General features: G+C 41.0%; 1 protein-coding gene across 1 annotated transcript in view; it reads left to right on the top strand.

Moving 5' to 3' along the window:
- Nucleotides 1-14770, top strand: part of LOC134611973 (uncharacterized) — a 184616-nt gene that overhangs the window by 15378 nt on the left and 154468 nt on the right. Inside the window, exons 4-6 of the mRNA XM_063456379.1 lie at nucleotides 1800-2016; nucleotides 4861-4984; nucleotides 7009-7177. Of these exons, the coding sequence (XP_063312449.1) occupies nucleotides 1800-2016; nucleotides 4861-4984; nucleotides 7009-7177 (510 nt within the window). The remainder of the gene's footprint in view (nucleotides 1-1799; nucleotides 2017-4860; nucleotides 4985-7008; nucleotides 7178-14770) is intronic.

The following is a 14770-nucleotide window of genomic DNA, read 5'->3' as shown; positions in this document are numbered from 1 at the left end:
TACATTTTACAATGACTTAGATAAACATGCATTTACAGAGTAATGGATATCATTAAATAGAATAAATTCATTAAAATGTCACAGGTTTAATCCCTTCAGGCTTTGTAATATTAATATCATCTGCATTAAGTGGATTAATGATCTTCTTCTTGCAAACATAATTTGTGTAAATCTGAAAGGAAAATCTAATTTAAAAAAATGGTTGCACATATTTGTCTATATAAGAATATGCTGAATAACCTGTTAACATTCTTTGTGATATAGATCTTGAGGTCTTCTGTATACTAACAAATTGTGGAAAAGAAAATGTATGATATTTGTTTTCCCATTATACTCTTCATACACTAGACTTGTAGAATTGTGGGATATCTTGTATTGTAGAATGCGGCAGAAAGAGATGATTGATCATTGTTATTCACCAAAGTCGGAATTGAAAGTGAATATGAAATTGAAGGTCAAATTAGACGAACTGGAAACATTCGCTGAGTCTATTATGCTTTCAGTTCAGCTACTCTGGCCTTAAATTTCAAATTAACTGAATATGTTTTTACATTTTAAGCAACATTGTGCAAGTAATTGGAAAAATAAAATTCTGAAATTTCAACACATTTATTGTTTGGCACATTTTTTACCCTATGCTATAGAAAAGAGGGGTATGGGGGTATGTGTATATTCTGGGTGCATCGAAAAGATTAAAGATGCCAATCCAGCGCCAGTCACTTAATAAACCACTTAAGCCCTGGAGCACATTGCTCTGTGATTCTGTGGCGTGTTTACAGTGATTTGGTTTATCTGATTACTTGGATTTTAATGACTATTCTGATATTATTTACCTGGCTTGGTTATCTTTCTGTCGTCTTCTAGTATTCTTCAACCTTGGCCAGAACCCTCAAATGCAATGAGTGTTGAAGCAGAGAGCATTGCTGTACTACATCCTCTTGCAGCAGTGAAAGTTTACTTTAGGCACAGAAACTCAGCATTATTTGCATAATCACTTGATAAAGGCAGCTAGGAGGTGCCGAAACGTTGGGGGGTTATTTTTGATTCCTGTTTCTGCCCTATGAGGCTTGTGAGAATTTCGGTACACTATTATTGTTTATTATCTATGCTTCGTGCCTGTTTTTGTGTCACTTTATGTATTACTGTTATTTTTTGCTTGAACCTAGTATTGGTTTATTAAACCAGGTTAGTTATTACTTGTGATTTCTGGTGTGCATTCTCTTTGTTATTTCACTACTATTTATATTGGTATTTGAGGGAGTACCAGTGAGGATTAGCACCCTGGCTATAGCCTTTATTAATTAGTTTCTCCATACCGTATTCATTGCATAATCACTAATATATCATTACTAGTAATACTAAACACAATCCGATTATCATCTCCTGTTTCTTTAATTGTTTAACATATATTTTATTCACATTATATAGTAACCTGGGTCTTGTGGAAAGGCAATGGACAAATATGCATCCATCTCTGTCTAAACAGGCGATTCTTCAGAAACCTGTTTGATTTATCAATGCCAAATAAGAAATAGCATAAAGAGAATATAATTTCAGCTGTACATTTAGCATTTTCTCTGCCACGATGTATAGATGAAACTGAATGTTCTATAGATGGCATCCGTGCAATTTGTTTATGACAGGTGCACTTTATTTTTTCACAGCTTCATACTATATCGTGTCTCCGAATCTGTTTTGAGCATCTAGCCATAGCAACAATAAAATGTTGATTGTATTTTATTCACACTGGCTGACTGACTGTCATTTGGAACATTCTTCTTCTGCTTATTATTTTATAGTAAGCCCAGGACCAGAGCTGGAACCACCTCCTATTAGCTGTGCTGGAAGTGAAGTACTTGGAGATGCAGTCTGTAAAATTATTTTGTTAGAACCAGAAAACATGAGAATGGTTTGTGAAAATCTAAGTGGAAGATTGCTTCCAAAGAAGCTAAGACAGTTCATATGGATGGATAAACTACTGAAATCTGATAAATATTACAAAGGAGAAATTTCAAAGTAAGCCTGTGCCTTCATTATGGTATAAGTGTACAATTCAAGGCTTGCTTATTAGCCTGTTAAAGAAGAAAACAGACTATATAATTGTAATAAAGCTGTTAGTGGTTACCCTGTTCTGATATAGTGTTTTACAAATTACTTGTTGGATTTAATAGGGCTTCTCTTGGTAGGTCAGATCAGATCATAATGTTTGCCTGTATTGCCATCAGTGGTGTATTTTGGATTTGTGATGAAACTCTGGCATCCCCACAATCTAAATTTGCCCCAACCCTTCTTGTCAAGGTCACATCTCTTCCTGTTTAAGACCAACACACACTTTAACTGAAAGACACACACTGACATGCATACACTCTCAGATACACATACAGTGACATACATTTATTGACAGACACACACTGACATACACACACACACACTGATACACACACTCACAAACATTCACATGGAGATGCTGAACGTTTCCCACAGAGATGCATTGATTCAATACATTTTCAAGATTGATGATCTCCCCCATGTAGGTGGGGCCAACTGCAGCGAGATTGGCGCAAAATGGAGAAAAGGTGTGTAAAATCACCATACTGAGATCGGACAGGGACCAGAAACCTAAACAACCACTTCAGGACTATAGTGTCAGGAATACAGGTTTGTATTCCTGACACTATAGTGTTCCTTTAAACTTTAGTATCACTTAACAACATAAAAAAAAAAACAGAATGTTTATATGTTACCTTTTTGAATAAAGTATAAACCTAAGGAATACCTATGAACTTGTGACCTACCTTAAAGATCTCGTAAATCTTGCAGTTTTTACACAGCAGGTTTATTAATTCCTTCTGCAATTTTATAACACCACAGCAGATTTTTGGACGTTTGCAATGAGCTGCCATTTGAAAATTTGACACAAACAACCGTGAACTTATTGATTGCACTAATTACATGATATGCCACATGGTACATCATTAAGAAGTCTGTGCTTCAGCATTTTTATTAAAATTGCCTAAAACTGCTGTTAGAATAATTATTTAGTAAAGTAAGACTTCAAAGTGAATTTCAAATTTAAGGCCAGAGTAGCTGAACTGAAAACATAGCTGAATTAGAGAATTTTTCCAGTTCAGCAAAACAACTTTTACTTTAGTGCCAGGAAAACAAACTTGTTTTCCTGGCACTATTGCTTCCCTCTTTGTCAAGGCCCCCTCCCGCAGAGCTGAAGGGGTTAATAACCTGTTCAGTCACTTACCTTACCATTTAGGAGTTAAATCTCTATGTTTATACACCTCCCTGCATGTGACTTGCCCAGCATTCCTTTTAGAGAGATCTAATTTTTAAACTTCCTTTACTGCACAGTCTGTTTAATTTTGAATTTCTTATCTCCTGCACTTATAATAGCATGCTAGACCTTACAGGACCCTCATTTGTGTGATTAAAGTTTAATTTAAAGAGGAGGTAATAACTTCTGTAGTAATTAAAAAAACATCTGATTGAAAATGAAACCATTTTTTTCATGCAGGTTGTGAGTCACAGCCAGGGGAGATGTGGTTAGGGCACAATGGACAGAAACAAAAGTGATTTAACTCCTAAATGGCAGGTAATTGAGCAGCCAGACTGCAGAGGCACTATTTATACACAAAAACTGCTTCATTAAAGGGACACTATAGTCACCTGAACAACTTTAGCTTAATTAAGCAGTTTTGGTGTATAGAACATGCCCCTGCAGCCTCACTGCTCAATCCTCTGCCATTTAGGAGTTAAATCCCTTTGTTTATGAACCCTAGTCACACCTCCCTGCATGTGACTTGCACAGCCTTCCATAAACATTTCCTGTAAAGAGAGCCCTATTTAGGCTTTCTTTATTGCAAGTTCTGTTTAATTAAGATTTTCTTATCCCCTGCTATGTTAATAGCTTGCTAGACCCTGCAAGAGCGTTCTGTATGTGATTAAAGTTCAATTTAGAGATTGAGATGCAATTATTTAAGGTAAATTACATCTGTTTGAAAGTGAAACCAGTTTTTTTTTTTTTCGTGCAGGCTCTGTCAATCATAGCCAGGGGAGGTGTGGCTAGGGCTGCATAAACAGAAACAAAGTGATTTAACTCCTAAATGACAGTGAATTGAGCAGTAAAATTGCAGGGGAATGATCTATACACTAAAACTGCTTTATTTAGCCAAAGTAATTTAGGTGACTATAGTGTTCCTTTAAGCTAAAATTGTTTTGGTGACTGTAGTATCCATTTAATTTGAAATCCATTTTAAATTCACCTTGAATTTTCACTTTATTGAATAACCATGAAACTGACCCCCACATACACGTGCACCCCTTCAGAAAACACCACTGCATGTATCACATTACAATAAAATAGCCAAAACTGGCATATTAATATTATACTATCCTTTACATAGTGGCTAAAGCTTATTATTAGAATCAATCTAACACACAGTGCAATGACATTCCGTATCCATGACGATGAAATTGTCTAGTCAGTCTGATTTACAGCCATAAAAAAAATCAACTTGGTGGTGACATGAACCATGAAAATGACAGTTTCTTTTAACCCAAAGTGTTCCCATAAAACACAGCATCAACCACGAAACATATTTTTCTTCTTTTTCTGCAATGCTGGTATGCTTCCAGCAGGTCTTCCATCATTCCCAGAGGCATGCTATTTCCAGGAATGCAATTGCTACATTTGCTGAATCTGATTAGCTTTTAGTTCTGAAGAGTCTCTTGCAATCTATAGCCAGATTTTTAAGAATGACCCTATCCATAAAACATTATTTGCTGAATATTCTCTAGCTTTATCTGCAGCACAGAGCTGGCAGTAATATGTTATATTAATTATTTGTACAGAACTATCGAGAAAGAGATGCGAGGGAAATATGGCAGAACATTAGAACACAAACTTGCGGAGCTGAAACTCAGAAGAGCAACTCGTTCTCCAATATCAGGCATGATAGAAAATGCTGTGGTGGAGGTGAGGGAGATTGTAGATTTTGGATTAATCCAGTTCGTATCATGCCACAAATTGAATAAAAAGAATTCACATAAAGAATTAGAAGCATTTTGTGTAATTTTTAGACATGTGCAATTCTTTCCGGTCCGAATGGAAATTCTGACAAATTTTGGTCAATTCGTACATTCGGGTACTTCCGAATGTCCTAATAGATGAATTGCTGAATTGCCGAATTGTCAAAGTTCCGCAATTACCGAAGTTCTGAAGTGCCGAAGTTCCGAAGCACAGTATTGCCTAAGAATTAATATATTTACCCAGTGGAAGAATGAAGAATGTTACACTGTATACAGTTTTAAATAAAAAGTATAAATAAAAAGTATATTTTATAGCCAGGATTCAGCTGTAAGCATTTGCAACACTTACAACAATCAAGTAACATACATTCATATGAAATGTAAGTTACTTAGCCTGTCAATGTAATGACAGGAATGAATAAGTAGATAACTCCCTAATTCCCACGGTATTAGAGAGCTATCTACTAAAAGGCTGAAAGACCTAAATTGGTCTTTCAGCCAAATTTACTAATACTAAGTAAAGATTACTTAGTATTAGTAAATTATGCCCCTACCGGGAGTAGGGGCATGTCTATTAAACAGCCTGTGGCTGCTCACTGTTAAAAAAAAAAAAAAAAAAAAAGGTCCCCAATTAAGTAACTAATCAGTGTTATGAGTCAAATTACACAGCGTGGGAAAATTCCAAAGAACTTTCCCACGCTGTGTAAAATGACACAGAGCACTCTGATTGGTGGATTTCAAGCTAACCAATCAGAGTGCTGTGACAGGTAAATGTAGAGACTTAACTGTCAGTCTCTTCATTTACCTGTCAGAGCAATCTGATTGGATGGCTTAAACCCACCAATCAGAGTGCTCTGAGCCTAATTGCAGGGTGGGGCAAGGCTTTATAAGTGCGTCGGTTATTATGGATTTTTTATTTGGACTTTTTTGGGGCTGAAAAAAAAGATTTTAGAAGAAAGAAAACATCAAATGGTAATCTTTTTTTTTTTTTTTTACAGGTACTTAGTTAATGGACCCCCCTCGTTATTTTTAGGGTGACCAGGGGGAGGGGAGGATAATTTTTTTTTTTAGGGCCCCCACCCGCCGCTCAGGGGTGGGGGCCAGGGGGGAGGACATTAGGTTCCCCCCTTAGTATGTATGGCCCCCACTCACCGTTCAGGGGTGGGGGCCAAGGGGGAGGACATTAGGTCCCCCCCTTATTAGTATTTAGGGCCCCCACCCACCGCTCAGGGGTGAGGGCCAGGGGGGAGTGCATTTGGTATTTAGGGCCCCCATGCACCACTCAGGGGTGGGGGCCAGGGGGGAGGACATTAGGTCCCCCCCTTTATTATAATTTAAGGCCACAGGCTGCTCACTGTTTAATGGACATGCCCCTACTCGCGGTATAGCGAGTAGGGGCAACATTTACTAATACTAAGTAATTCTTAATTAGTATTAGTAAATTTGGCTGAAAGACCAATTTAGGTCTTTCAGCCTTTTGATAGATAACTCCCTAATACTGTGGGAATTAGGGAGTTATCTGCTAAGCGGCTGCAAGAGAAGTCCCGAAGAGCCGAAGTCCCGAAATTCCAAAATGCCGAAATTCCGAAGTTCCGAAGTCCAGAATTGCCGAAGTCCAGAATTTTGGAATGCCGAACCGAACCGAAAATTTTCCCCATGCACATGCCTAGTAAGTTTTAAATGTGTTCTAATTTTTTATTTTTTTTGCCTTTCTCTGTTTTTTTTTTGTTTTGTTTGTTTTTTTAGCAATTGCTTATTTTTTGTGGCACTAAGCAAACTCATAATTTCAAATTTATTTTATTTATAGCCTCAATATTTCTATTGGTCAGGTCAGCCTTTTGTGCTCTTTATCATTTAAATACTCAGGATTAGTATACTCTGAATAAATGTTCTTTGCAAGAATGTAATTTCGACATTTCTATTTTTGAAAAATTGCTAGAATAACTAAATTGCATTTTTTTTGTTTATCAGAAATATGGAAACACTCCATGTATGCAGAATTTTGCAGCAGATGAACATATGACCCTTGAATCAAGCAAGACATTGAATGTGCTTTATGTTTACAATGGGACATATGAGCCTTACTTTATTCACTGGCTTTTCCCCTTGCAAATGGCTTTCAAACAAACACCAACAACAGGTAAATTTGTGAAAGATTAAAACTAAGTACAAAATAATCTTTCCTAAATTAATGATATTTCCTAAATAAATTGTGTAGTATATACCTATAATACCTATAATAGGTATGAGCCAAAAAACATCCACATTTTGCATTGTTAGCAGATATTGCAATGATACTAAATTACAGTAAATGCTAGTTGATATTCTTTCTAGATTTCCTATATTAGCCAAAGTTTTGCACGACCGTTAACGCACTGCAAATCACTGTTTAGCAAATTACTACCAGAGACTTTTTATTGCTATAATTCTAATATTTAATTTCTCTGTCCCAGTTGATATTGCCTAAACATGTGCAATTCGTTTAGTTCTGAATCGGCCACATTTTTTTATTCTTTACAAAGCGAAAAACAAAATTAAATTAATTTGGAATAATTCAATCCATTATTAAATTACAAAATATTTTGCATCCATTAATTTTTAGAAGGATAGCACATTAGCGATTTATCTAGTAAGCAAGTGAAAGAGCAAAATTAAGAAAAAGTGCTTTTCTTAATTTTGCTCTTTCAGCTGTCTACTAGAGAGCAACCTAATTTAGTATGCTTAAGTGGGATTGGCATAATTAAATGTTATACTCCAATGCTCACATAAAAAAAGAAATCAATGTTTAATATAGATACCCAGGGCCGGACTGGCCCACCAGGATACCGGGAAATTTCCTGGTGGGCCGGGGCACCCGGGGGCTGAGGCTGATCAGACAGCCCTAAATTAGGCAAATTTGATTTAAATGATTTTCCCCTCGGACTCAGACAGCCTGTCTCAATCCAAGGGATTAAGGAGGGAGGTGCTGGGGGCTGGTGCGGCCCCAATTAGGGTGCTGGCTGCTGGAGGGAGACCTGTCAGTCTCTCTGCACAATGCTTAGCAATTCGACGCCCCATGCCCACCCTTGCACCTTAGCCCTGCTCCTGAATACAAGCCCCACCTCCTGCGAGAAAGCTCCACCCCCTAAGGCAAGCTGCTGACCTCCCTGGAAGGAAGAGGCCAGATAATGACAAATTCACCTACCAGTGCCAAGTAAGCTCCAGCCATGACAATGATTGTGTGTGGCTGCTAGTGAGTGAGCTTGTGTGTGTGGCTGCTATTGAGTAAGCTTGTGTGTGTGTCTGCTAGTGAGTGAGCTTGTGTGTGTGTGTGTGTCTGCTAGTGAGTGAGCTTGTGTGTGTGTTTGTGTGTCTGCTAGGGAATGAGATTGTGTGAGTGTGTCAGTAAGCTTATATTTGTGTGTGTTAGTGTGCTTGTCTGTAGAAAGCGTGTGTGTGTCAGTTTTTCTGTACTAAATGTGTGTGTGTGTTCCAGTAAGCTTGTCTTTAGTGAGCATGTGTGTGTGTCAGTGAGCTTGTCTGTAGTGAGCGTGTGTGTGACATTGAGCTTGTCTGTAGTGAGCATGTGTGTGTGTGTGTCCATTAGCTTGTCTGTAGTAAGCTTGTTCGTGTGTACCAGTAAGCTTCTCTGTGTGCATCAGTGAACTTGTGTTTTTATGTCAATAAGATTGTCTGTGACCCTGTATATCAATGAGCTTGTGTCAGTAAGATTGTCTGTATCTGCATGTGAGTATGCTTACTGTATAATTTAATTACCCTGAAAGGATCAATATTTTGAATTAGAAAAATAAATATGCCAATAATATGTATGGATATGTCTTGCCACCCCTGAAGGTCCAAATTAGATAAACTAGTTTTAATTATTACCAAAATAATAATAAAAAAAATAAAGTATAGAACACTAACGTGTTTCACCTTCACACAGGCTTTTTTAAGCCCAGACCAAGATCAGCCTACTAAACTAGGGTCCTATCTGCTAAACAGCACCCATAATAATGGGCATCCAAATTTTGAAAGAGAACACATTTTTTTTTTCTAAATTTAATTTTCTAGTTCTGTCAGCAATAGTTCTGAACTTGGAATTTCCCAACTTTGGCCAAACTTAAATTCCAAAACTAACGCATCGAAACAAAAAATGTTTTTCACCCATTCACATCACAAATATTTCCATTCCATTTATCTCCAATTGATATCTACCTTCCTTCACTCACCCCTTCATTAATATGTTAATAAGTTGGTGTCACCAGTCTGTTCCTCAGCTTATATTGGCCATTTCCCTGCTGTCCAGCTGTTATTGCCCCTTAAACCCACTCACTTGGCATTCCTTCTTTCACTATTCCAACTGATATGACTGTTTTTGAAACTTTATAATGTCAAGAGGGTGTTAGTGGCAGCTACAAAAGGGGGCCGTCCTTCTGCCCTCTAATATAGCTATAAGAGATATATAATATACAATAGTAAAGTGCTGTTTAACATAATTCATATACACTTGATGAAATGCACTCACGAGATTCAGATGAGAAAAAGCCTTTCAAGGTGCCTCTCCTCTTCCGCTTGAGGCTAACCAACCGGTTGTGGGACCAATGGACACCCTCCCTCTGGCTCATCAGCTTGACGCATCGTAAGATTTTCAAATATTTATTGCACAATATTTCTTTAACAATTTAAAAACAAATATTAAGTCAGAACCAACGCATTTCTTCCTTTTCAGGACTTCCTTAGGTACCAAACTAAATTGCATAAAAATAAATAAAAACATAAAAAGAACCAGTTGTGCACAATTGAATGTAATTTAATGGTAGCAAGCAATAATAGTGGGCTAGGTGTCCCCGAACCCCTTAGCTCAGTGATTACAGCCTACTAGTTTTTGTTCAACTACTAATATGGGAAGTCCAGAGGGACCCTAAACCCCAAACCTATTCTGAGCCCAGTACATCCCCAACCAAGACATGATATGTAGTTCCATAGTCCCCTGCACAAATCCTCCTCTCAGTTCGCTAGGGTTTCCCAAGACCCTGGCTACTTACCCTGTAACAGTGGCGTACATACTAGGGTCGCGGCTGCGACCGGGCCCGACCCACCAGGGGGCCCGGCCGCCCCTGCGACCCGGTATGTACACTCTGGGCCAGCCTCTTCTCCTGGGGGGCCCGAGGCTGGCCCTGCTTACACCCGGCGGCCGGTCAGGCTGGACTGGTGCGCGAGGGAGCACTCTCCCCTGAGTGCTTCCTCTTCAGCTCCCTCGCGCACCGCACTGATACCGGAGCCGGAAGATGATGTCATCTTCCGGCGCCGGTATCAGTACGCGGCGCGCGAGGGAGCTGAAGAGGAAGCACTCAGGGGGGAGTGCTCCCTCGCGCACCAGCCAGCCTGACCGGCCGACGGGTGACCGCCCACCCAGGAGCCCAGCAGCACCACTGGACCCCAGGGAATCCCCTCAGCACTCCAAAAGGTAGGGAGGCTTGGGGGATTAAATTAAAAAAAAACAAAAAACGTGTAAGTGTGTGTGAGTGTGTGTGTGTGTGTGTGTGTGTGTGTTAGTGTGTGTATGAGTGTTAGTGTGTGTGTGAGTGTGTGTGTGTGTGTTAGTGTGTGTGTGTGTGTTAGTGTGAGTGTTGGTGTTTGTGTTAGAGTGTGTGTCTGCTAGTGAGTGTCAGTGAGTGTGTTACTGTGTGTGTCTGTTACTGAGTGTGTTTGTGTGTGTGTGTGTTAGTGAGTCTGTTTGATGTCTGTTAGTGAGTGTGTGTTTGTCAGTGAGAGTGTATGTTTTGTAAGTGAGTGTGTATGTATGTCTGCCGCTGAGTGTGTCTTTGTCAGTAAATGTGTGTATCTGTTAGCTAGTGTGTATGCATTTGTTCGTGAGAGTGTGTGTGTGTGTCTTCAGCACTTACCTTTCTCCAGCGCCGGACTTCCATGGCGCTGGGGATCCCTCCGCCTCTCAGCTCCGAGTGTGCATGCACGGCAAGAGCCGCGCACGCATTCAAACCGCCCATAGGAAAGCATTACTCAATGCTTTCCTATGGACGTTCAGTGTCTTAAAATGGCGGAAGCGCCTCTAGCGGCTGTCAGTGAGACAGCCACTAGAGGCTGGATTAACCCTCAGTGAAACATAACAGTTTCTCTGAAACGGCTATGCTTTCAGCTGCAGGGTTAAAACTAGAGGGACCTGACACCTAGACCACTTCATTGAGCTGATGTGATCTGGGTGTCTGTAGTGGTCCTTTAAGTGTGTGTGCATCTGCATGCAGTGGCGTACATACCGCGGTCGCAGCCCTGCAACCCCTGCGACCAGGTGCCCGCCGCCATGTGTTGCTGCCCCGGCCCGCGCAGAGTAAGCGCGAGGTGGGGGGTGGGGGGGGGTGGGGGCCCACAGATCAATTTTCGCACCGGGGCCCCATGGGTCATGTGTAAGCCACTGCCCTGTAAAATATATTTTTTTTCCCTTATATGGGTTAATTAGTACAAGCCTTTTACAAGGTGTACTGAGAGCATGTTATCGGTGTTATAAATGTAAAATCATGCCTTGTTCTGCACTTGCTGGTACCCTTGTCTTGGTACTGATGATTCTTTACATTCCTAGTAATTAGTGTGTCTATAAAAATACAGGCATTCAGATGCATTAGTAGACTAGTAATCAATACCTTTCTGCAAACCTTATAATGAATATTTTCATGGTGCTGTCACTGTACACCAAACAAATGTCTAATGTGAAGGAATAAAATAATGACATAATCACTCATTTAGATTATTAGAATTAAAATAATTACAGTACTTAAAATCCATGTTATCAGACGATAAGCAATTATGAAACTGCCAAATTCCAAATATATTTCTTTATATATTGTATACAATCATTGGCTTATTAGTGCCTTTTACAATTACCCAACAATCTGATCCTAATATAATTTTTGTGTTGAAATATTACCCATGGTTCAGCAAAAATATGTAATAATTCAAATTCGTAGACACATGGAAAGAAGTGAAAATATATTGTAGGTTAATTGAACTTGGAAAAACCTTCCACTGGCAAAGTAATATGAGGTAACCCTAGGACATGAGGTTTACATATGTATTTAATTTTATTGCTACAAGCAAATGTACCATAATGATAGATGTGACAAAATATGAAACATATGTTACTGTGCTGTTAAACTTAATCTAAACACTACATACATAGACAGGGCCGGTGCAAGGATTTTTGCCGCCCTAGGCAAAACAGAGATTTGCTGCCCCACCTATATGATCTGCCATATGAACTAACGCCAGTGCTGCACACAGTGTATGTTTACATTAATAAGCCTGCAGGGACCGGCTATAGACACCAGAACCACTTCATTAAGCTGCAGTGGTTCTGGGGACTATAGTGTTCCTTTAATGTGAGATAAATTAGAGATTAGTGTCACTAATAATATACTAGATTGTCTACTTACAATCAGATGAGGATGGTGATGGGCTCTGGCTGCAGTCTGGCCCCACTGGTCTGGTGTAGAACCGGATCTCTAGAGGCTGTTTGTAACTGTGGTCACAAAATTCAATGTTCTGGGAGAACGGGAAGCAGCTCCATTTTTTGGGCCCCCTTACACAGCTCAAGGTCTGGGCCCCAGGGCCTGACGGTGAGTATGTGCATAAGGCCCACCCATAAGTCCACCTACATGTTCCACCAATGAGTTCGCTCACAGGGAGTGGAGTGTGTAAGGGATGTGTTATGTGTTATTGTAGAGGATCTAATATGTGTGCTTATGGTATGTAGTGTATAGGGATACCAGTTTGTGTAGGTGATGCAGTGTGTTTGTGTGTAGTGGAAGCTGTGTGTTTTTGTTTAAGGGATAGAAAGCAGTGTGTGTTTGTGTATAAGGGATGCATTGTGTGAATCTGTGTTTGTATGCATAAGGGATGCAAAGTGTGTTTCTGTGTATGCAAGGGATGCAGTGTGTGTGTGTCTGTAAGGGGTGCATTGTGTTTCTGTGTGTTTGCATGTGTGTGTAAGAGAAGCAATGTGTGTTTGCATGTGTGTGTAAGAGAAGCAATGTGTGTTTGCATGTGTGTGTAAGTGATGCATTGTGTGTTTCTGTGTATGTGTGCAAAAGATGCATGGTCTTTATGTGTAAGGGTTGCATTGTGTGTTTCTCTGTGTGTAAGCGAAGCATGTTGTGTTTCTGTGTGTGTAGGGATGCATTGTGTGTTTCTGAGTATGTGTAGGGATGCATTGTGTGTGTGTGCGTAGTGTGAAAGAGTTCCCTGTCCTGCCCCCTGTCCTGTTGAGCTCTCCCTTCCGTCCCTTAGAGATCTCCCCTGCCCCTTAGTGGTCTCTCCTCCTCCCCACCTCCCTTAGTGGTCTCCTTTTCTCCCCAACTTTCCATTAGTGGTCTCTCATCTCCCCCTTAGTGGTCTCTGCTCTCCTCTGCCTCCCTTTCCATTAGTGGTCTCCCCCCACCCTTAGTGGTCTATCCTCCACCCCCCCTCCCTTAGTGGTCTCTGCTCTCCCCCACCCTCCCTTAGCAGTCTCTCCTCACCCCCCTCCCCTAGTGTTCTCTCCACCACCCCCTCCCTCCTTCAGTGGTCTCTCCCTCCCCACGTTCTCCTCAACCCTCCCCTCCTTTAGTGGTCTCTCCCCCACGTTCTCCTCAACCCCCCCTCTTTTAGTGGTCTCTCCTTCCCCTACGTTCTCCTCAACCCCCCCTCCTTTAGTGGTCTCTCCTTCCCCCACCTTCTCCTCAACTCCCGCTGTGTTCTCATCTCCCCCCGCGTGTTCTGCTCCCCTTCTGCTCTTCTCCCTTCCCCCTCCCTGTAACCTTCTCCCCTCCCCCCTGTAATCTTCTAATCTTCTCCCCTCCCCCCTGTAATCTTCTCTTCTTCTCCCCCCTCCCTCCCTGTAATCTTCTCTTCTTCTCCCCCTCCTTGTAATCTTCTCTTCTTTTCACCTCCCTCCCTGTAATCTTCTCTACTCCCCCCCTAATCTTCTCTTCCCCCCCTTCTGTAATCTTCTCTTCTCCCCCCTCCTTGTAATTTTCTCTTCTCCCCCCTTGTAATCTTCTCCACTCCCCCCCTGTAATCTTCTCTTCTTCTCCACACCCCCCCCCCTCTGTTCTCCTCACCTCCCCTTTCTGTAGCATGGCCGAGTAGCCACCTCACCTGCTCTTCCTGTAGCTGAGAGGAGTTCGGCCACGCTACAGGAAGGGGAGGTGAGGCAGCTCTAGCGCTCAGACGGCTGCAGTATTTAAAGGGCCCGCGATGGGGGCGCAGGGCGCCCCCTCCTATATGGAGCCCTAGGCCGCTGTCTAGTTCGCCTTATAGGAAGCACCGGCCCTGAACATAGATACAGGACATGTGAATTCAGTGATGTTAATATAAAATTTGGAATGGCACAGCCACTGTGCATGACACAAAAGTGTATTCCTGACCCTATAGTGTTAAAAACATGTTGGGTGACTGGCCTCCCCTCACCCCAATTAAAAAGGGTTTAACCCCTTAAGGACCAAACTTCTGGAATAAAAGGGAATCATGACGTGTCAGACATGTCATGTGTCCTTAAGGGGTTAAACTTACCTTTATTCCAGCGCAGAGTAAGTCTGCTGTCACTGTCTCCGCCCACGCTCTTCCCCCTCAGCTGAGATCTTCAGTCTTGATGATCACAGCCAATCCATTGCTTTCCCATAGGAAAGCAGTGGAAGGCTAAAGTGCACAAAAGTCAAAACACAATGCTACACCAATCAGCATCTTCTCATTAAAAGTGACA

This window comes from Pelobates fuscus, chromosome 1 (genome assembly GCF_036172605.1).
Source record: "Pelobates fuscus isolate aPelFus1 chromosome 1, aPelFus1.pri, whole genome shotgun sequence".
NCBI lineage: Eukaryota > Metazoa > Chordata > Amphibia > Anura > Pelobatidae > Pelobates > Pelobates fuscus.
This window is presented reverse-complemented; position numbering and strand designations above follow the sequence as displayed.